At 39.7% G+C, this 21,889-nt stretch overlaps 1 protein-coding gene across 3 annotated transcripts in view; it reads left to right on the forward strand.

The window, feature by feature from the left end:
- Positions 1-21,889, forward strand: part of LOC125448020 (adenylate cyclase type 2-like) — a 591,455-nt gene that overhangs the window by 496,957 nt on the left and 72,609 nt on the right. For all 3 annotated transcript variants that reach the window (XM_059653944.1, XM_059653945.1, XM_059653950.1), the window contains 4 exons: positions 9,953-10,022; positions 11,924-12,021; positions 12,937-13,021; positions 15,975-16,112. In XM_059653944.1, coding sequence (XP_059509927.1) covers positions 9,953-10,022; positions 11,924-12,021; positions 12,937-13,021; positions 15,975-16,112 — 391 coding nt within the window. The remainder of the gene's footprint in view (positions 1-9,952; positions 10,023-11,923; positions 12,022-12,936; positions 13,022-15,974; positions 16,113-21,889) is intronic.

Raw genomic sequence — 21,889 nt, forward strand, 5'->3', positions numbered from 1 at the left:
GAAGCCAGCCTTCCAGTTCCCCTGATTCATAATTCATTAAATTCTATTGCACTTAACGTAGCATGTTCTTTTGTGTAATTTTGTCTTTCTCAGTTCCTGGATTGACTGGCTCCAGCAAATAATTTGCGTCTAGTTAGTAGGTGAGATATGCAAAATGTGAAGTATAGGAGGATTAATGAGTTGCTAATATATGGAAATTAGCAAATTATTTTAATTCTGACTCACAACACAACAGCAGTATATTCCGAGGTCCAACAACACCAGTGGGTTTTTTTCTCACAGCAAGAGGCCAATTTGAAAATTGTAGAGATGTTGTCTGAGTTTTTGTGGTCATTAATGTTGAGCAATGGAATACAGCTGTCACTTAAAATGAAATTTTCTGGTAAATTGTGGTAAGGGGCCTTACGAAATTCACTGCAGGTTTTTGCGCATTTCGTACTATTCTTATCTGGCAAGATCAATTAGTTGTTAAGTAGCATTAATTATTATTAATAGCTGAGCACCAGAACTGACAGGCAAAAGTAGTCAATCTAAAAGTATTATTATTATTAGAATCTTTACTGCATTCTCATCAAAATATACTGAATCTCTGAACAAGAGATAACACAGTGTGAAGCTGGAGGAACACGGCAGGCCAGGCAGCATCAGAGGATCAGCAAAGTTGACGTTTCGAGTCGGGACTCTTTTTCAGAGAAATCAACTTTCCTGTTCCTCTGATGCTGCCTGGCTGCTGTGTTCCTCCAGCTCCACACTAAGTAATATCTGACTCCAGCGTCTGCAGTTCTTGCTATCACTGAATCTCCAAACAAATCTGCCACAGAATCTAAGCCAAGTTTTTCACCCAAATGAACTGAGAGTGAGGCAAAGCAGTGGAGAGTCAGAATCATGGTTGAGCATATACTATTGCATAATCAGCTATCACTATTATCAGGTCGCATGGAGGTAGCCCACTACAGGCCAGAAGGGACCTAACTGAGAAGGAAAGTTTTACATTACATCATTGGCACTGCACTTAATGGAAAATCAAAGGAGGCTCACGCAGTGTTCCTAAAAGGTGGACCTAAGTCATTTTTTTTCTCCTTGTTTGTTGAGAGGATTCCTTGTGGGGCAGCAGAAGCAGGGTTCCATCCCACGTCCCCTCATACCACCTTCTGTCTTTTGGCGATTTCACTTTAGGAGTAACACTGGACAAACATTATGGATCAGTATTCATCCAAAATTAATGCATGCACAAACACACACACATCCATACATCATTGATATATGCAGTGCCAGAATACTAAAACACTGAAAAGGATTGAAAGAATACAAGGCATTTAGACTTGAATGTATATAATGTAGCATTTGCTAAAGAACTAGCACCAGAACTTAACTATAATATACTTTCCATCAATAAAAGAAGGTGGTTACTAGCAGATTGGTCAAAATCTATCCCATCTTCAAAGAAAGTCAGCCCATTACTCCCCACTAACTACTTTTAGGTTCTCATGAAATATTAGAGCATGCCATTCTCCACTGTATCATGGTCCATGTCAAAGAACATGACATCTTGAAAACTTATCAGCATGGATTCTTGAATGCATATTCTTGTGAGATGCTTGTGAACATTGCATAAGTGGCCATGCATTACTTTGATCAAGGTACAAAATGTGATCTGCTAATACAAGACTTAAGTAAAGCATTCAATTCAGCAGCACACTGAAAGTACCTCCTAAAATAAATCAATACAGGAGAGGTGAAACCCTATGCTGGATGAAAGTTTTGCCAATCAGGAGATTTTAAAGTGGTATTCATGAGGAAATGTCATATTCTATATCAGTTATATCAGTCCTTGATCCTTGATGCTACTGTTGCATATAAATGAGATAGGAGGAGGAATCAATCCTGACTCTAAATCAACTGACTGATTTGTGGACAACACATTCAAATACAGGCAAAAAGCAACTTAAAGATACCAAGAGAATGGTCTCATAGTTAGCAAATTACTTCTAACCTCTGAAAATACCACACCATGCATGCATTAATACATAGATAGATTGAGATCATCACATAAAGTTTAATGGGAGTCAACTTTACATCCAACAAACAAAACCTGTTCCTTGGTGTTCTCCTGTCAAGTTGAATGAGATGAGCACTTTCTATTTATCTTGCTCTAAATGAGGCAAACGACATCATCAAAATTGTAAGGATACATCTAACTAAGTGAATCAAGCAATCAAGATTACTGCATTCAATACTTAATACTGGATTGTGCAGTAATAGTATGGGACTCTTATTAAGCCTGCCCTAGTGAATAAACTGAAAATTGTTTAAAGACAATATGGGCTATCTTCAAAACTATGCCAGAACATCCAATATTAGATTAATGTTTATCCTCCCCGTAGTGATGTATGCATTTCTAGGCTCTCTCTCTGGACTAAAGGTGACATGCTTCTACCCCAGTTCAGAGGATTTAGAAATGGCTATTAATTCCAATTCACAATTTATAGATTCTGCTTTTCAGGGGGAATGTGGTGCTTGAAGAGTCTCGCATTATTTGGAAGTGTTAGCACTCTCTCCAGCTAAGAGTCATCTGTGTATGCTGCCAATGTATAATGTGTTTGGTGCCTTCCGGAATTAATTTTCTCTGCCTTAATCAGTCACTAGTCATGGATTCTCATGAATTGATGAGGATTTTTGCCCACTTCAAGGTTGGTTTGATGACATTCCTAAGCTGTTTCTGCTGAATAAAGTAGTTGCTGGATGCAAATGACACATCCTGCCCAATGGAGCTTATTTGGAGTAACTAAAATAGCAAACCATGCTAGGCATGCTGGCATGCAGCTGGTCTGTCTTCCATTGGATTTAAAGGATCTTGTGAAGGTATTGCTGTTTGTGCTTCTCCAACGTGATAAGAGTCTCTTATAAGTTATCCACGTCTCTAAAGCACAACTGAGTACAGGGTTCACTTCTGTTCAGTAAACCATTACTTCAGTCTCAGTTTAAGATCATTGTCATCAAACCTACTTTCCTTCCACAGTTGGCTGAAGGCTCATCTGGCACATTGGAGGTGTAATGAATTTAAATACCTATGTCAAGAGAGGGCTCCCAAAGTAGGGGAAATTAACCTTATTTTCCAGGATTTCACCATTGATGGAAGAGGATCTTCATTTTCATGTTTATTGAAAAGCCTCTTTCGTCATATGTTTCAGACAGGGAGCTGACAATGACGTGGAGCTCAGCTTTTGATTGAGCACGTACGAGCATCATCTGCAAACTGGAGCTCAGTGACTGAATTTAGAGTAATTTTGGGATTGGACTGAAGGGAACGTAGATTGAACTGTTTTCTACCTAGGTTGAAAATTATCTCTGTGCTTATGAGTTGTTTACTAAAATTGAAGTGCAGGATTGAAGCAAGGGAGATGAAAAAGGTTCAAAAACAAAGTTGCTGGAAAAGCTCAGCAGGTCTGGCAGCATCTGTGAAGGAGAAAACAGAGTTAATGTTTTGGGTCCGGTGACCCTTCCTCAGAACTCTTCATATTATGAGGAGCATGCAAAGAGCCTATAAAAGAATACAGCTTGGCTAAGTGAGTAGGCAATAAAAACAATAGATGGAGTATAATGTGTGAAAATATGAGCTTATCCACGTTAACGAGAGAATGTTATGAACACTGAAGGGTTCTGGATGTTTTCATAGAGTGACAGAGTCATAGAGCTGCACAGTATGGAAACAGACCTTCGGTTTAACTCGTACATGCCAGCCAAATATCCTAAATTAATCTAGTCCCATTTGCCAGCATTTGGCCTATTTGCCTCTAAATCCTACCCATTCATATACGAATCCAGATGCCTTTTAAATGTTGTAATTGTACCAGCCTCCACCACTTCGTCTGGCAGCTCATTCCATACATGCACCAGCCTCTGCGCAAAAATGTTGCCCCTTCAGTCACTTCTAAATTAGGTCTTACTCAGCCTATCCGTATAGCTCAAACCCTCCAACACTCGCAATATCCTTGTAAATTTTTTCTGAACCGTTTCAAGTTTCACAACATCCTTCGTTTAGCAGGGAGACCAGAATTGAATGCAGTATTCCAAAAATGGCTTCCAAAAATCTCCAGTAGAGTCATGACATGACCTCCCAGCTCCAATACACAATGCACTGACCAATAAAGGCAAACATACAAAACATCCTCGCTATCCTATCTGTGACTCCATGTGTGAATCACAGAAGGTTAGTATACTGTACAGCAAATAATTATAAAAGCAAATGAAATGGTCATTATTGAATGGGAAATAGAATATAAAAGTGAGAAAGTCAACTGTACAGAGGATTGGTGAGACCACACCTAATTTACTGTGTGAGTTTTGGTTTCCTTATTTAAGGAAGGATATTCTTGTATTCAAGGCAGAGAGGATTTGCCAGGTTAATTCCCTTCATATCAGTAGAAAGGTTGAATATACTCATTGGAAGTCAAAAAATGAGAGGTGATCATATCGAAACAAAATTATGAGTTACTTGCAAAGGTGAATGCAGAGATGATGCCTTGTAACTGAATCTAGAACTAAGAGACACAGTTTCAGTATAACATGTCACCCATTTAAGATAGGGTTGAGAGGGAATTTCTCCCCTCAGAGGGTTATTAATCTTTGGACACCATATATATTCAAGTCTGGGTTAGACAGATTTTTGATCTACAAGAGAGCCAAATGTGATGGGGGAGTTAAGGCTACAGTCATCGTGTGACTGAATGCTGAAGCAGGCTACTAAGATCAAATTGCCTACTACTGCTCCTATTTCTTGTGTTCAAAATCTAGAAAATCTGGAAACATTCAATGGATCTGGCAGCATCTGTGGAGAGTGAGCCAAAATTCATATTTTTGGAACCTGAAAGATGGGATTTTCTGATTCACTTCAGACTTAAGACTTAACATAAGAGCAGAACTAGGCTATCAAGTATGCTAAGCTGATCTGATAATTCTCAACTCTACTTTCCTGGCCTTTTACTATAACCCCTTGATTCCCACTCTGATGAAAAATCTCCCACAGGCTGAAGTAATCTTTCTACGTCTACTCTTTCAAGTCCCCTAAAAATCTGTATTTTTTAATAAGATCACTTCTCATTTTTCTGCATTCCATTAAGTACAAATCCAACCTATTCAACCTCTCCTCATACATCAGTCTTCCCATACCTGGTGCCAGCCTAGTCCAACCTTCCCTGGACTGCCTTAGACGCCAGTATGTCATTCTTTAAATAAGAATCCCAACACTGTGCATGTGATTCCAGCTGTCATCTGACAAGTGCCTTCTATAGTTTGAGGAAAGTCTCCCTACTTTTATACTTGATCCCATTTGTTTTCCCTATTTTGTGATGAACTTGGATGCTTTTTCGGATTCATTGTTGAGGGTTCTCAATTTTTTTGTGTAGCTTTTTGCAGCATTTCTCCATGTACATAATATTTTACTCTACTTGTTCCTGCCAAAGTATATAATCTCATATTTTCCCACATTACATTTCTTCTGCCGAGATTTTGCTTACTCATTTAACCTGTCAATAGCTCTCTGCTGACTTCTTGTGTCATCCTCACTACTTGTCTTCCCGCTTATTTTTGTGTCATCCACAAACTTGGCTATAGTCCTTTCACTTTCCTCTTCTGATCTTGACCATAGTTGAAATACTTTGGAATTGTAGTCTTTGCTGTGATGAAAAAAGTGTAGTGAGATATCTGAATGAATTTAGGGGAGTTTAAGGGTAGGGAGCACAGTTAAAAAATAGAAGCATATCCTTGGAAATTATATGAGGGAACAGCTATACTCTGGAAATTTGGAAGAAACTTGGAACTTGCTTCTACAAATGATAATTAATGTTGCATCAATGTTACTGAAATTGATGTGCGGTATAAAGGATGCTAACTTCCTGGCTAAAACCTCCCAGATTTGTGCATATGTGCTAAAAATTGGTTGTGATCTTATGAGTCTACAGAATGCATGTGTGATGGCATTTTTGTGTGTGGACCTATGTTGGTTATTTTGGGGAAAAAAAAATCCATTGGTAACATGCCTTTTTTGGCAGCTTCAACTAATAAAGAAGTTAGTGCTGAGAAAGGAAGTGCAATCTGCAAAGTGGGTCCTGTTGATCAAAATGTAACCCATAGCAAAATATGCAATGGAATTCTTGGGGCCTCTGATGCAAATACATCAGGAAAATTGCCATGCACAGCCAACATCAGAATGAAAACTCTGTTTATGGGAAGTTACATTATACAGATGAATAGGTTTTAATTTGTGTGCGATATGAAAATCTAACATTCTTAAACCGATTAGAAATAACCCACCTCCAATCTACCTACTTCTGCATTAAATGGAAATGAATGCAGGTGTAGGCAGTCCAGTCAACCTACTGTCAACCTACAAGTGGGTTATTTAAATTTTGTAATGAACCTGTGTGTGTGAGAGTTAACCAAATTTCCAGAAGTAACTGTGTTTTATCAGGTCTCAATAAACCTACCAACTAATGTGGGTGTTTGGGCCTGCTTTCTGCAGACGTAAAGTACCTGTAGAGCTGCCCTTGTTACGTAAGAAGACTAAACATGCTTCAGTGTTTTCCAACAAGGCACTTCCCACACACTCACAGAACCTGTCCCATTGAATTTCAAAGCCCATATATCCCAGAAAAGCAACTTGAAATGTAAAATGAAATGTCAGCCCCAGGTAAAATCGGTGAAACTGCCCAATCAAACTTCTTAATTGGTGTGGTCCTTCCCAGAATGCAGTGTCATATTAGTGTGAGGACATGTCCGAATTTATTGGGATGCTATGAACATTTTTCAATTAAGATGGCTGTTTCAAAGTCAGTCCTGACTTATTCTGTTTAATGTCAAACCTAGTACATTTTAAGAGCCTCAAAGCCTCAATCTTAAACTCCCCTTTTATTATATCTTTCACACATGCCTCGAATTTCTTCAAACCTCCCCATAGAAGATCATTAACTTACTTCATAAAGATGCTAGCCAGTTTTATTTTATGGTATCAGTAGAAAATTGCTGGGTCTGCTTCGGGCTGAATACAATCCATTTTCAGTAAGACAGACCTACCTGAGAAATACCATGCCCTCACTACATCATAGAAACACATCTGTTTAATTTCCATAGCTGCCTTTGTATATCACCTGCTTCTTTGGGTAGTTTCAAAAATACCTCCCTTTGAAACTTCTTGAACTGTATAGATGCAGTTTTTATATTGATTCATTTGCATCACTTGTTAGTATTACAGATCACTTTTTGGTATTACACAAATATGCTGTAATATCTTGATCACTAATTTTCTCTTCCAAAGCTCAATGTTAGTTTGCCGTCAGCTTTGTATATCCCATCAAGGATCACTTCTGCTGTGAATCTCTATCCGTTCAATAAGCCTAGTTGTTCAATAACTCATTGTACCTCAGTGTGCACACCAAATTCTTTCCAGTTCTTCAACTATTTCAGTTTGGCAACTTTTATAAACTTAGCTTCTCACTTGTTTGTAGCCACTAAAACATCTCGATCATGAGAGCATCTGCATGTTGTGGTATTTACATTTTGTTCCATCTCTACTTCATTTAAACTATTACAATATCTTTCTCTCCTAGGATCAGAATTCCTTTTGCAAGTTTGGAATTTTTTCCGAGCACCACATTCATTTTCACGTTCACTTTCAGAAATTGGACTGCACTTCCTTGCCTTCCACATCAGCACCTCATTTTGCTAATTTGTAGATTTTACCACTTGTCCTTCTACATATTGCAAATTTAACCAAAGTTTGCATCTGCCAGTAGCTTGCCTGTCTCTCTTGATAATGGTGGCATCTCTCCTAGTATACATGTTACTTTAGTGCCAACTTTCTGGAATTGTCCTCTGGGGCAAATAGCTTTGTCCAGTTTCTCAACCACTTTGCCCATATTTAGTCTACCTTTTATCTGCCATAATCCACTCCTCATAGATATACAATTATGTGTATGCTGTGTGTATGATGGTGCCTCATCACTTTTTATGATTTGTTCAGATTCTGTAAGTTTGTAATCAGTGCCAATTAGCTTCAAGGAATGCACCCAAATAGTTTGGAGTGCTTAGGAGCTTAAACATTTGCCACCAGTGAGGTTCACTTGAGAGAATCGCCCTATAAAAACCTTGGGTGTTTATGGCTTCCTACTGGGAGCCCTTTCCCCACAACTCCTCTCCCATCCTCCTCATATTGACATTTTCAGCTCTCTGTGGTCCCTGGTGATCCTCTGATTTGGGCTTTTGTTTCAGGAGGAAGCCCTATCAATGCAGTCGTGTCGTAAAGTCATTACAGAAAGCGTTCATTTAGCCCATTGAGTTCATGTCAGCTCTCAGTAGAAAATCCAGTCAGTACCAAAGCTCTACCTTATCCTCATTGCCAGGCCATCCCCCATGTGCCCATCAGTTTTCTTTTGAAATCATGCAGTGTCTCCACTTCCATCAAACTCTTAGACTGTGAATTTCAAGGTATAACTATTATTGTGTTAAATTAAAAATAAATTTGCTCTTCTCACCCCCTGTATATTTTCCCCAAAACCTTAAATCTATCCCCCATCTGTCAGCTTTTCTTTGTCTACCTTGTCGAAATCTGTCAGAATCTTAAACACTTCTAACAAATCTCCCTTCAGCATCCAGTCTTCCAAATGGAAGTATCTGTTTGATGTAGAAGCCCTGAAGCCATCAAAGTACTTAGCACTGCCACACTACTCCCTGCTGACTTCTGCAGCTCAAAACAACTGTAGAAAGCATAAATAAATAAATAAAACTTAGCAGCTAAAAGAAATTAAACTTGCAAGTAACATGTTGGAAGCTGATGATCTCTTTTAAACATGAAGGTGGGAAGGGAGACATTCTTTTGTAATGTTTAACATGCTTTCAGGCCTGTGACATTATGCTGGCATGTTGGCTAGGGTATGGCAAAACTGGTGTCAAGTCAGAGTTACTTTGCACACTTCCAACTGAATCCTTTATCATGACCATACCAAGCTTCGTTTGAGAAGTACGCCCACACCATCGATGTAGTGTTGAAAGCCTAAGGGCACAAAGGCTTAGAAGAGTTAGGGCTTATGTAACTCACTCAATGCAATGAATAAACAGTCACTTTTGCTTCTCTCTCTCTCTTCCTCTGCTGTCACATTGTCTTCTTCTTCTGTTTCAGACTATCTTGCCCTTTTTATTCTCAAATTGCAGTCAAGGAGAGAAACTAGCATCATGATCCAGGTTAATAAAATGTGAGGCTGGATGAACACAGCAGGCCCAGCAGCATCTCAGGAGCACAAAAGCTGACGTTTCGGGCCTAGACCCTTCATCAGAGCTCTGATGAAGGGTCTAGGCCTGAAACGTCAGCTTTTGTGCTCCTGAGATGCTGCTGGGCATGCTGTGTTCATCCAGCCTCACATTTTATTATCTTGGATTCTCCAGCATCTGCAGTTCCCATTATCATGATCCAGGTTATCAGCTATGTTTCATGGGGCAATTTCAGATAGTGACTCGGGTAGGTGAACAAAGGCAGTGGCATTGCAGCACATTATGAGGGACAGCAGCATCTTCCAAATGCTCCAGAAAGAACCAAAACTACAGTAAATGGTAATTATAGCAGTAATGAGGACTGTAGACTTTTGTTTTTATTAAATTCTTAAAATCCACTTGAATTGGCTGTTTCTGTCACTGAATTTCAAGATGGAGCACTTTTCAATAACTATACTAATGAGTGACCTAAATGAGAGATTTGTCTGAAGTTAGAGCTTCAGAAGAAGATAATGGTTGTAGCCTAGAATTAACCTTTGCCAGTTTAATATATTAGTGTCTTGGTTTGGATCAGTTATGCATTTATTGGAAGTCAATTCCAGATGACAATATCTGCACTTTATTTTTAGAAAAGCTAACGTTTGTTTGAGAACTAATAGGACAGTTTATTGAAAATGTGTTTGTTTTACAGACAGTGGCTAAAATCTGATGACATTAAAAGAATTTCCCTTTTCTTTCACAATCAAGAATTAGAGAAAGAGGTAAGAATCACTTCTTACTAAAATATTATGTATAGATGTAAGATATTTGGGATGAAACTCGATAAACCAAATACGGATTTGGAGTTTGATGGCACCTATTTATTTGATCACAGGCAACATATTACACTCCTACCCTTTGATGTTTTAAACAATTTCTGCTTTGTTTCTTAAGTGAATGCATCAGTTTGGGGACCAATATTGTTCTGACAAGTGCCATTTAAACACAACCTCTATATCTTAAAAGGGAGATGCAGTGTGACTGTAGGAAATGGTACTAGTCTTTTGTAAATTGAATCAGGCCTATGATGTATTGAAAGATAACAGCTTGAATCAAAGTTTGATGCTTCAATGGGAGTATTAATGCAAGAAGTGGAGAGAGGAGAGACGTCTCGGTCAGTGGTGAGATACGGGGTGGGGGGGGGGGGGGGTTAGTTGGCAGGTTGCCCTTATGAAAATGTGGAACTTACGAACAAGACGGAGCATTTTAAACCCTCAAGCTTGTGGTGTAATTCAGTGAGATCTCTAACATGATTTTGCCCTATCACATAATACCTTACCTGACAAACGTCTATGAAACACAATTTAAAATTAACATTGATCAAACATCAATTGTCAGATTTGAAAGGAAGTTCTAAGCTTCTACCACCATTTATCAGTGGAAGTGTTTCTTAAATCAGCTGCTGAAAGGTCTAACTCTAATTTTTAGATCATGTCCCCAGTCTTCCAACAGAAAGGCTTGCTCTCTATCTAACCTAACTGTTCTCCATGATACCTTGGAAACTTTGATCAAATCATTCCTCAAGTTCTGGAAAGTGCAACAAAGTTAGTATATTGTTTCCTCATTGTTTAACTCTTGGTGTCCATACATCATTTTTATAATCTAAGGGCCAGCATTTTACTATTTCATTTGATTATTATGTGCATGCTTCATGACATTTTAATGGTCAATGAACCTCCAGTTCTCTATGTACCTTGCCTGTTTCTAACTTTGCATCATTTAAAAATTACTCTGGTCTATCCTTTCTTAGATTCAAAACAAATGACTTCACATTTCTCCTCTTGGAATGTATTTGCCATAGTTTTGTCTATTCATTTAATCTATCAATAACTGTGTAATTTTATGCTTCCATGATGCTCTCTTCACTACCACCTATCTTTTTCATCTGCTTTCCATCTGGAATCTAATTGATTAAGAAATGTGATAAGTAGCGAAGGCCCCAATATTGTTTCTTGTGGGATACCACTTGCCATACGCTGCCAATTATACATGTCTTTTATCCATATCTTCCATTTCCTTCCATCAAATAATTCTTAATCACATAAATAATTAGCCTTCACTTCCATCAACTTCAGCCTTACGTAACAGTATCTTTTGAAAATCTTTATCAAATGCCTCTGGAAGGAAATATAAATAACGTTAATGGATATTCCCCCATCCATACTTTTGTTAAATCTTCAAAATTTCAATCAAGTTTGTCAGATGTCTTACCTTTATAAGTCTATGCCGACACTCTGTGAAGAGCTGCAAGTTTTAAAGGTGTTCAGTCACCCTATCCTTTTTTATACACTTTAGCAGTTCTAATGGTAGCCAACTTGAAACATAAATTCTGTGTTTCTCACTTGACAGATGCTGCCAGACCTGCTGAATATTTCCAGAACCTCTGTTTTTCTTTCAGATTTCCAGCAGCTACAGTACTTTGTTACTGCAACACTGCTTGGGAACATGTACATATTGGTTTATAGGAAGACTGATTACTTCAGGTTGATCTAACAAAACTCTTCTCACAACATCTGGGGCCATTACCTCACTGTACTGAGAAAAATAAGAATTTATAGTAATGTGGACTTTATTTTTACATTAGCTCTTTGATTCATTCGTATTTTCATATTAACTCCTGTAGTATCGAGCAACTACACTTCCAGCCTTCAAGTACTATGTCACCTGTGCTTGCCTCATATTTTTCTGTATCTTCATCGTTCAGATTCTGGTGTTGCCAAAGTAAGTTTGCACAATTTCCTTTAGTTTTATTCAAACTTGAGATGTGGGTGCCAGTTTCTCGGTCAGCAGTTTTTTACCCAGCCCAATTTTCCGGGAGGGAATGTGAAGAACTGTTGAACCACTGTAGTTTTTAATGTGTAGGATATAAGCACTTCTTTCTCCTTGTGTGCACCTGTTTTTGTTTAGAAAAGAATGTCTGGGCTTGCAGCCAAGCATCATTATGCATTGGGTATGTTTTGTAAGACAATGCGCATGTAACATGTAAAATTGGGTAGAACTTTAATATAAGGCTCGTTTGACAAATGGGGTCTTTTACACATGTATGTTTGCCTATCACGGCCCAGTGTTTACCACGCTGGCTGAGATTGGACTTTAAAACAGTAAGAAATCATGACTTTAGATTCACATAGTTCTATTATGTTGGAATTTAAGAATTCAGCCAGTAATTTCATTGCATATCAGCTGGATTCTAAAAGTGTTAACACATTTATTTAGAATCAAGTTGTTAACTACATACCTTTGGTGGTAGTCAGTTAAAGAAGCTGAGACCATAGACAAAGGTTCTGTCTGCCTAGTTCAGTGGTTCAGGTGGATGTTAAAGAAACCAAAGCACTATTGACGCAGGTTTCTGGCCAGCATTCCTCTTCCAATCAACACCATTGAAAGTAAATGAATTGAATTCCTCTCATTCTGTTGCTTTGCGGAGTCCAGTGTGCAATATGTTTATCACATCTGTCCTTATCACCAAAGTGATGACAATTCAAAAAACATATAATATGTGTGGGACATACATATTATGTTTTGATTGCAAGCAAAAGTTGAAACATTTGTTGGTTAATTCCGAAACTATTAATATTATTTTTGGATATGATCAACATACATTTATTTTAACTTTAATATTTGAATTTATTGTAGAACGTCTATTCTTGGGATTTCATTTGGAACTGCTTTCCTTACCCTTGTCTTCATTCTCTTCACCTGTTTTGCAGGACAGCTTCTAGTGAGTGTTCATGTCTTTTATTTAAGAATAAAGAAAACAATAACTTATTGATAGCCATCAACTACATGAACATAAATACCTATTTGTTAATTTATAATCTTAAGCAAATATATGTGTTTATTTATGAGATCACCAAAACAGTTTAATTTTCTTAAAATGTAATGCAGATTATATTCAAGAAACCATTGCTAAAAACACAATAGCCTCTTCAGACAATCTATCGCTTTGTAAAAAACAATCGCCACCTCTATCATTCATTTCCTTAAGCTAGTAAGTGAAAGTGGTTGTAAATGAATGAATGCTAACCAAACTGTGTTGTGATTCACAAATGGGAGTTCATTATATCTCAATTGACATTACAGGTGCCTTTTCTTTTACCATGAACATCAACAAGGATGAAACCAATCCCCAGTGCAGAGAGACAGCATACTTATTAACAATTTAGGAAAACTTGGAGAACTTAGAATTTAAGTCGGAAAAGGATTTACACTATTGTTTCATATTAGGAGTAAAAGTGTCACAGGAGACATTTACATTAATCTGCTTGAGCACTATATAGAGCGGAAGTTCAAAAGTGATAAAGGGATCAACATAAAACACAACCATTCTAAAGCTTTGAGGTAGTGGAGATTGTAAATTTTGAAGCAATGACGACTTGTGACAGGGTGTCACGTAGACACGACACAGTGCACTCATAGTACATTCCCAGTGAGTGTTAAACTAGCTGATAGACTGCCAATCAAGTGTAGTGTTCAGTAAAGGATGTTATTGGTTGTTTTTGAATGATTTTGCAGATGCATATGTCCAGGCAAGTGGAATGTACACCATCAACTCCTTACTTGTGGGCTGCCTGTTGTTTGGCAGCCTTAGGTAACAAAGAAGTTGGTCCTTTGATCAATTATCCTGGTGTCAAAACCAGAATGTTAATGTGGGTCTTCCAGTTGAGTTTCTGATAAATAGTGACCTTTAGCCAATCCAACCAGGATGCTGATTGTGGGAGATTTGCTGACTGAATCATTGTCCCATTGAATGTCAAAGCAAAGCTGTAAGGCTGTCTCTTGCTGATGACAAGAGAGATCATTGCCTGCCATTTGTGTAGTTATTTTTGATCAACCAGTTTAGGAATGTAATGACACTTCAGGACCAGAGGTGGAATTCAATCCAGGGCTGCTGACCCAGTGGTAGGAACTCTACCCAGTGCTCCTCAAGAGTTCTTTTGGCATTTGTGTAATATGTAATATTTATCAGCTTAAGCTTTGCCCCCCTAAAGTACATCATTGTACCAGATGGATTTTTATGACAATTGATGATAATTTAATAGTTACCATTATGGGAGACAAGTTTCCTATTTCACTGATTCAATTAAAACTTCACAACCATGGTGGGATTTGAACACATGCCCCGAGGGCATTACCTGGATTACTACTTTAGTGATATTACCATTATTCCACTGGAGTTTGAGGACTGATGATTGAACTGACCTTTTGTGTTACCCTTTAATTTAAGTGCATATTTCATCTTTAGAAATATTCTTGCATAGATATATAGTGTCGGTGAAGAATGGATTTTGTTGCATACATTTTATAGTGTTGTGAAACATAAGCACGTATTCTAGAAATTATAAATCTGTGAAATGCTATTTGACCCCAAACTAAAGTTATGTGTCCAATTCTGAGTACAATACCGACATGAATGCTTTGCAGGGACTACAGAAAAGATTTACTGTGTTCCTGTGGATAAGAATTTTAGTCACATGGATAGGCCAGAAAAGCTGTGATTGTATTTCTTTGAGCAGATTAAATTAAAATAAGTGAATAATTTAGATAAATAATTTTAGATAAAGGGAAACTATTTCTGATGCTGAGAATGAGAGGCTACAGATTTAAGGCGATTGGCAAATAAGCGGCGACATCACAATAATTATAAGCAACAGGTGTTAAGTTTTGGAATGCACTGCCTATAGCTACAGATTCACTAGTAATATTCAAAAGGAATTTGGATAAATATTTGAGGCAGAAATAATTGCACAGATTGGGGGAATTGACAGGAGACGAAGATTAACAGGATTGCTCTTTAAGGAACTGACACAGACTTGAATCAGTGTTCTCCTTATATGTTGTTGCTATTCCATGATTTTAATGGTTTTAGGATGTTGCGTGACAGTTTTGTTATACATTGGAGATCAACAGGAAAATATGTGCTGAATTAATTTATGACTGTACTATAAAGATGCAGAAGTTATGCTGCAGTTTGACAAAATTCTGATTAGATGCCACTGGAAGCAGATCTGGTCACTGCACCTGAGGATGGATATATTGGTCTTGAAGGGAGTGCAGCGTAGGCATACAAGAGTGATACTGAGACTTCAGGCGTTGTTATGAGGAGAGATTATACAAATTAGGTCTGTTTGTCTAGAATTCGAAGTGTTAAAGGGTGATCTGACGAAAGCCTTCAAGTTATTAAGAGGAAAAGACAGGGTAGATTAGTCCACTAGTTGGGGATTCTAGGACAAGGCAGAGTAATCTGAGAATTAGGGCCAGACCATTCAGGAGAGATGTTAGGAAGTGCTTCTACACACAAAGGGTGGTAGACATTTGGAACCCTCTTCCACAAAGGACAGTTGATGCTAGCTCAATTGTTAGTTTTAAATCTGAGTTGGATTTTTATTTGGAAGCAAAGATATTAAGGCAAATGGGCTAAAGGCAGGTTTATGGAGTTAGGCCGCAGATCAGTGTGATCTCGTTAAATGGTAACACAGGCCTGAGGGGCTTAATGGCTTACTCCTGCTCCTATGAATAAAGTAAGCTCTTGAATTTGTACATTTGGGCACATCTTTGCGGTTTGAGTGCTTTTTGAAACAACTGTAAGGTGGTAAATATATTTAACTTGACTGTATGCATAGGATGCAGTTGAAGAGCTTTACCATTTTAACTAATGGTTCTTTTCCATGTAGCAATGTAGCAAGAAGGCTTCAGCATCCTTGGCGTGGATTTTGAAATCTTCTGAGATAATTGCGAACAAACCTTTACCACGGCTTACACTCACAATAACAACCACTACAGTTATATTAGTTATGGCCATATTTAACATGGTAAGTGTTTTATATAATCAAACGTACAATTCTTTTTAACATTGGAAGATTAATCTTCTTTATTAAATGTATTTTTCTACTACTATATTAAGTTACCCATATTTATTTGCTTTCTGCTCGAGTCATAAACCATGCACACTTGAGAATATAAACATATCTTTGCTCCTAGGCTTTCTTCCAATTATGAAACAGTATTGATGAGTCATCAAGGTTTGTGTACAAATAAGCCACAAATGATTTAGGCTAATGAAATGTGAGGCTGGATGAACACAGCAGGCCCAGCAGCATCTCAGGAGCACAAAAGCTGACGTTTCGGGCCTAGACCCTTCATCAGAGAGGGGGATGGGGTGAGGGTTCTGGAATAAAAAGGAAGAGAGGGGGAGGCGGACCGAAGATGGAGAGTAAAGAAGATAGGTGGAGAGGAGCGTATAGGTGGGGAGGTAGGGAGGGGATAGGTCAGTCCAGGGAAGACGGAGAGGCCAAGGAGGTGGGATGAGGTTAGTAGGTAGGAGATGGAGGTGCGGCTTGGGGTGGGAGGAAGGGATGGGTGAGAGGAAGAACAGGTTAGGGAGGCAGAGACAGGTTGGACTGGTTTTGGGATGCAGTGGGTGGAGGGGGAAGAGCTGGGCTGGTTGTGTGGTGCAGTGGGGGGAGGGGACGAACTGGGCTGGTTTTGGGATGCGGTGGCGGAAGGGGAGGTTTTGAAGCTGGTGAAGTCCATATTGATCCCATTGGGCTGCAGGGTTCCCAAGCGGAATATGAGTTGCTGTTCCTGCAACCTTCGGGTGGCATCATTGTGGCACTGCAGGAGGCCCATGATGGACATGTCATATAAAGAATGGGAGGGGGAGTGGAAATGGTTTGCGACTGGGAGGTGCAGTTGTTTATTGCGAACCGAGCGGAGGTGTTCTGCAAAGCGGTCCCCAAGCCTCCGCTTGGTTTCCCCAATGTAGAGGAAGCCACACCGGGTACAGTGGATGCAGCATACCACATTTGCAGATGTGCAGGTGAACCTCTGCTTAATATGGAAAGTCATCTTGGGGCCTGGGATAGGGGTGAGGGAGGAGGTGTGGGGTTGCAGGGGAAGGTGCCGGGTGTGGTGGGGTTGGAGGGCAGTGTGGAGTGAACAAGGAAGTCACGGAGAGAGTAGTCTCTCCGGAAAGCAGAGAAGGGTGGGGATGGAAAAATGTCTTGGGTGGTGGGGTCGGATTGTAGATGGTGGAAGTGTCGGAGGATGATGCGTTGTATCCGGAGATTGGTGGGGTGGTGTGTGAGAACGAGGGGGATCCTCTTTGGGCGGTTGTGGAGGGGGCGGGTGTGAGGGATGTGTTGCGGGAAATGTGGGAGATGCTGTCAAGGGCGTTCTCGACCGCTGTGGGGGGAAAGTTGCGGTCCTTGACGAACTTGGACATCTGAGATGTGCGAGAGTGGAATGCCTCATCGTGGGAGCAGATGCGGCGGAGGCAGAGGAATTGGGAACAGGGGATGGAATTTTTGCAGGAGGGTGGGTGGGAGGAGGTGTATTCTAGGTAGCGGTGGGAGTCGGTGGGCTTGAAATGGACATCAGTTCTTCCCCTCCACCCACTGCATCCCAAAACCAGTCCAACCTGTCTCTGCCTCCCTAACCTGTTCTTCCTCTCACCCATCCCTTCCTCCCACCCCAAGCCGCACCTCCATCTCCTACCTACTAACATCATCCCACCTCCTTGACCTCTCCGTCTTCCCTGGACTGACCTATCCCCTCCCTACCTCCCCACCTATACTCTCCTCTCCACCTATCTTCTTTTCTCTCCATCTTTGGTCCGCCTCCCCCTCTCTTCCTTTTTATTCCAGAAACCTCACCCCATCCCCCTCTCTGATGAAGGGTCTAGGCCCGAAACGTCAGCTTTTGTGCTCCTGAGATGCTGCTGGGCCTGCTGTGTTCATCCAGCCTCACATTTTATTATCTTGGATTCTCCAGCGTCTGCAGTTCCCATTATCAAATGATTTAGGCTGTTTGCTGTAATGGCAAAGTGTGTTGCGTATGTGCTTCATGCAACTGATAATGGATGCTTACTAAATTATAAACTCTCAATCTAAACACTGCATTGTACATAGGTGCTCCAGCATGTATTACAATCCTTTCACTGTTTGACATCCAACAAGTTGTTGAGTTTTGCAGTTATCATCAATGTGTAATTTGTGTTTAACAATCTTAAAGCATAACCTTTGCATCTGCCTTTCCACGTTTCAGTCTTACTCTATTTCTCTATTTTTTTTTGCTGAGGGGCTGTTCACCATTCTGTCATTGACACCTATTATTATACATGGAACTCCCTGCAGCACAAAATAATCACACATTTATACACAAAATGCTGTAGCTTTCTTCAAATTTATTTTACAGATCACATTGTTTGCTGAGGATTGGTAGGATCCCTTCTATAGTGGAATGAAAATGGCATAGATTTTCTTCCGGTAGTATTGAGGCATTAAAAATGGCGCATGTATGGTTCACAACCACACATATATTCAGTTTCCCAAAAGATTGTTAATGATAATCAGGAGAGCACACTCCCATGACAGCAAGTTTTGAGCCAGATGAACATTGCCAGTGTTTCTGTTGATCCGAAGAATAATTGATGGAACAGTTGCCACTGAAGTTTCCATTTCAGAACTCCAAAAATCCTGTACAGGTATTTCTGCTATAATGTATATTTCGTTAACACAAATTGGCTGTAATGCGACTGATGAATAGTGGGTGCTGTTTGGATAGTGCAAACGTTCTGCTGTACAGGTTTAGCAATTTCCCTATAACATGATTTTCTGTGGCAATTTGCTGTAGCACAAGGTCACACAAGATCGCAACTACCACATTATAGGAGAAATACCTGTAATATGTAGTAGTAGTTTCCTACCCATTGACCAAGAGGCCTGAGTTCAAGTCCCACCTGCTCCACCTGTAACGTATTTTTATTCAGTGAACATCCAGCTACTTTGTGATGCCGGTCAACTGTACCAAGCATTATGAAACATACATGCTGACGCAGAAAGAAGATACAACACTGGTCACACTTCTAGCAGAGCTATAATGGAACCAACCATAGGTTTCCAGAAGATAAGCTTTCGATACCTGGATTACATCAACTGCAGTAGCTCTGGATTTACCATATCATTATGGCAAGTTATCCCCTCCACAACTGGAACCAACAAATTGGTGATATTTTGGATGCAAATGAAATGGAGGATTAACAGCAATCTGACAAGGAAGATCAGGCAGACGAACGGGACATTAAGCAGGTGGACCAGCTAAGAAAGCAGGACAGAGCAATGTATTATAGAGCCCAAGGGGCCAGGTATGACCCTATGGCAACCCACTTCCAGGAAGACTGAGCTGGTCCAGACATTATTTACTTGTTTGCAGATTTGTTGACATGCAGCCCACACTTAGTTCAAAGAACATCTGAATTTTGTAGTTCTTCATCTTTGTGTTCTGAATAAATGTTTCATTATCCAAATTAATGTACAAATGATATTTTTAGTTGATCCCACTTTAAAGTATACACGCATAACTTGCGTTACATCACTGTTAGGGACAAAGCAACAATAAGATAGTGTATCTTATTACACAATTACATCACATGGCATTTATGTTAGGTAGCTCTTAAGGCAACCAGGAGGATACACCATCAGAGTGATGCGTGGGGTATTTCTTCATGATTCCCACCAGGTTGACATGAATCCTGAGGAAACATCTTTGAGCCTTTCTTCATCAGGCTACTGCACAGTAAGGGATAGGAAATATGTGAGCGTGACATCTCCCACCATTGAAATGTCACTGTTTCCCTTAAAAGAACTCACACAAAGGAATAACCTTTCCTTACAGACAAGTGTGGAATTATCACCAATTCCATACTCTCACTCATGCAGTAAGTGAAAGTGTTGAAGGATGTGTACAGGACAGCCCTTGACATGTTTCCTGGACATTGCCATTAGTTTCAGTAATAACATGTAATGTCTTGACTGCTGTCCTTAAAGTTAAGAATCTAGGATCCTTGATGGATGAAGTTATCTACCATCAAAGAATCAGTCTCTTGTGAGAGATGAGTAATGATAAAGTCTTACATCTTCGAAATGAATGAAGGAGTTTCTCATCTATCATGATTGTGACTTCACCGCATTCGACAGTGAAGGTAGTACTCCAGAAAACATTGTAACAGTGCAATGAAAAATATATAGTACCACCACCACATCTACACATCCTAGTATGTTTTCTTCATCCTCTTGCTCCCATATTGTTGAGGTACTGGCCCAGACTCTGCAGTGAAATGATGGGAGCCAGCTCTGTAGTTGGCCCTGTTGATGTGAAAGACTTGTGTGGTCAACCACTGCTGCCATTGGCTTTAGATGGCCCAGGCCTGCTGACAATTTCCTGCCCAGTTGCAGCTCATCCTTCTAAGGTTGTCCTACTGCGGACTTTAGGATCACGAACTGGGGAAGGTAGAAGGGCGGGGCACCTTGAAGTGCCCCGAGAGAAACTTCTGAGGTACATGTTGCTACTCCCTCTCTGAGGGCACCTGCTGGTACCACTTTGTCTTCCTGTGAGGAAGCAGCACCTGGAGTGAGGTTGAGCTGCCTCATTCCCCTTTTGAGGTGCCATTGATATTAAGTGGCCACGGTTAAAAGAAGAGTGCAGGATCCAGTATATCTGAATTTTTCTGGTGACGTTTCTCTAGGTGTCACTAGTGCATATATAGGAGAAGAGAGGGAATTCATCGTAAGAGGTGGAAGAAAACTTGTGCAGAAGGTGAAAGAGTTAGCATTACTGGTGCTAGAGCATCACAGCATAATGGAGCTTATTGGATTGGTTACCCATTGCTCAGTGTATGGCTGTCTCTGTAAACTTGTCCTTGTACAGAGTGAGGAACCTAATGTCTGCCAATGCCTGTGCCTTTCTTGGGCTTCATGGCCCAGTTGTAGTTGACTTCAGACATCAGACCTCGAAGACCTTAGTGGGACCTTCTCTTGACTAAGCAATTCACATCAGCATGGAATATTAGTTCACTCTAGGCAGCATTGAGACCATTGAGTCAGGATTTTAACAAGTAGTATTCAAATTGAGTTTACAATCTTAACAGCAATTTTCATTGATTCAGAAAAGCCCACAGCTTTACTTGCTGATACTTGCAGGTGGATTATACATTGATAATTGACGTAAAAATGGAAATAATGATTATTTCTGAAAAATGCAAGGAATCCTGCATTTGCAACAGACATAACTGCTGTGCCATCAGTTGTGGTAGAAGTCGGTTTCTTGATTGAAATGTTTTTTTCTGAAGCATGTAACTTTGGATTCCTTGTAGATGTCCTTACCACTTGTTCTCCCTTTGAGGGGTGAAGGGGTGAGAAGATCCTTTTTCGTTGTTATTCCCTTTACAGCCATGCGCACAAAAACAATCAGCTGGTCTGAGTCGGTCATTTTGGTGGATTCATCAAACTACAGTGAGAAGCATTCCCAGCCCTTCAGGTTCTGCTTTAAAGTTGTCATTGGACAGGTATTCTACTCACCTTGCTACTGTGGAACCACAAGTGACATGGTCTGGTTGTTATTTCTTTGTTCTTAAATCTTTGAATAAAGAGACAGTCATTGTTTCTTTAATTACTTTGCCATTTGTGAATGATTTCTAGTTATTTGCCAGAAAATAGCAAAAGTGAAATGATGCTTCAGTTCAGGCCTTACCTTTTACTGTGTCACTTTAAATACTCTGATTTACTTATCAGTGTAATTTAGAAACTTATAA

This window comes from Stegostoma tigrinum, chromosome 2 (assembly GCF_030684315.1).
Source record: "Stegostoma tigrinum isolate sSteTig4 chromosome 2, sSteTig4.hap1, whole genome shotgun sequence".
NCBI lineage: Eukaryota > Metazoa > Chordata > Chondrichthyes > Orectolobiformes > Stegostomatidae > Stegostoma > Stegostoma tigrinum.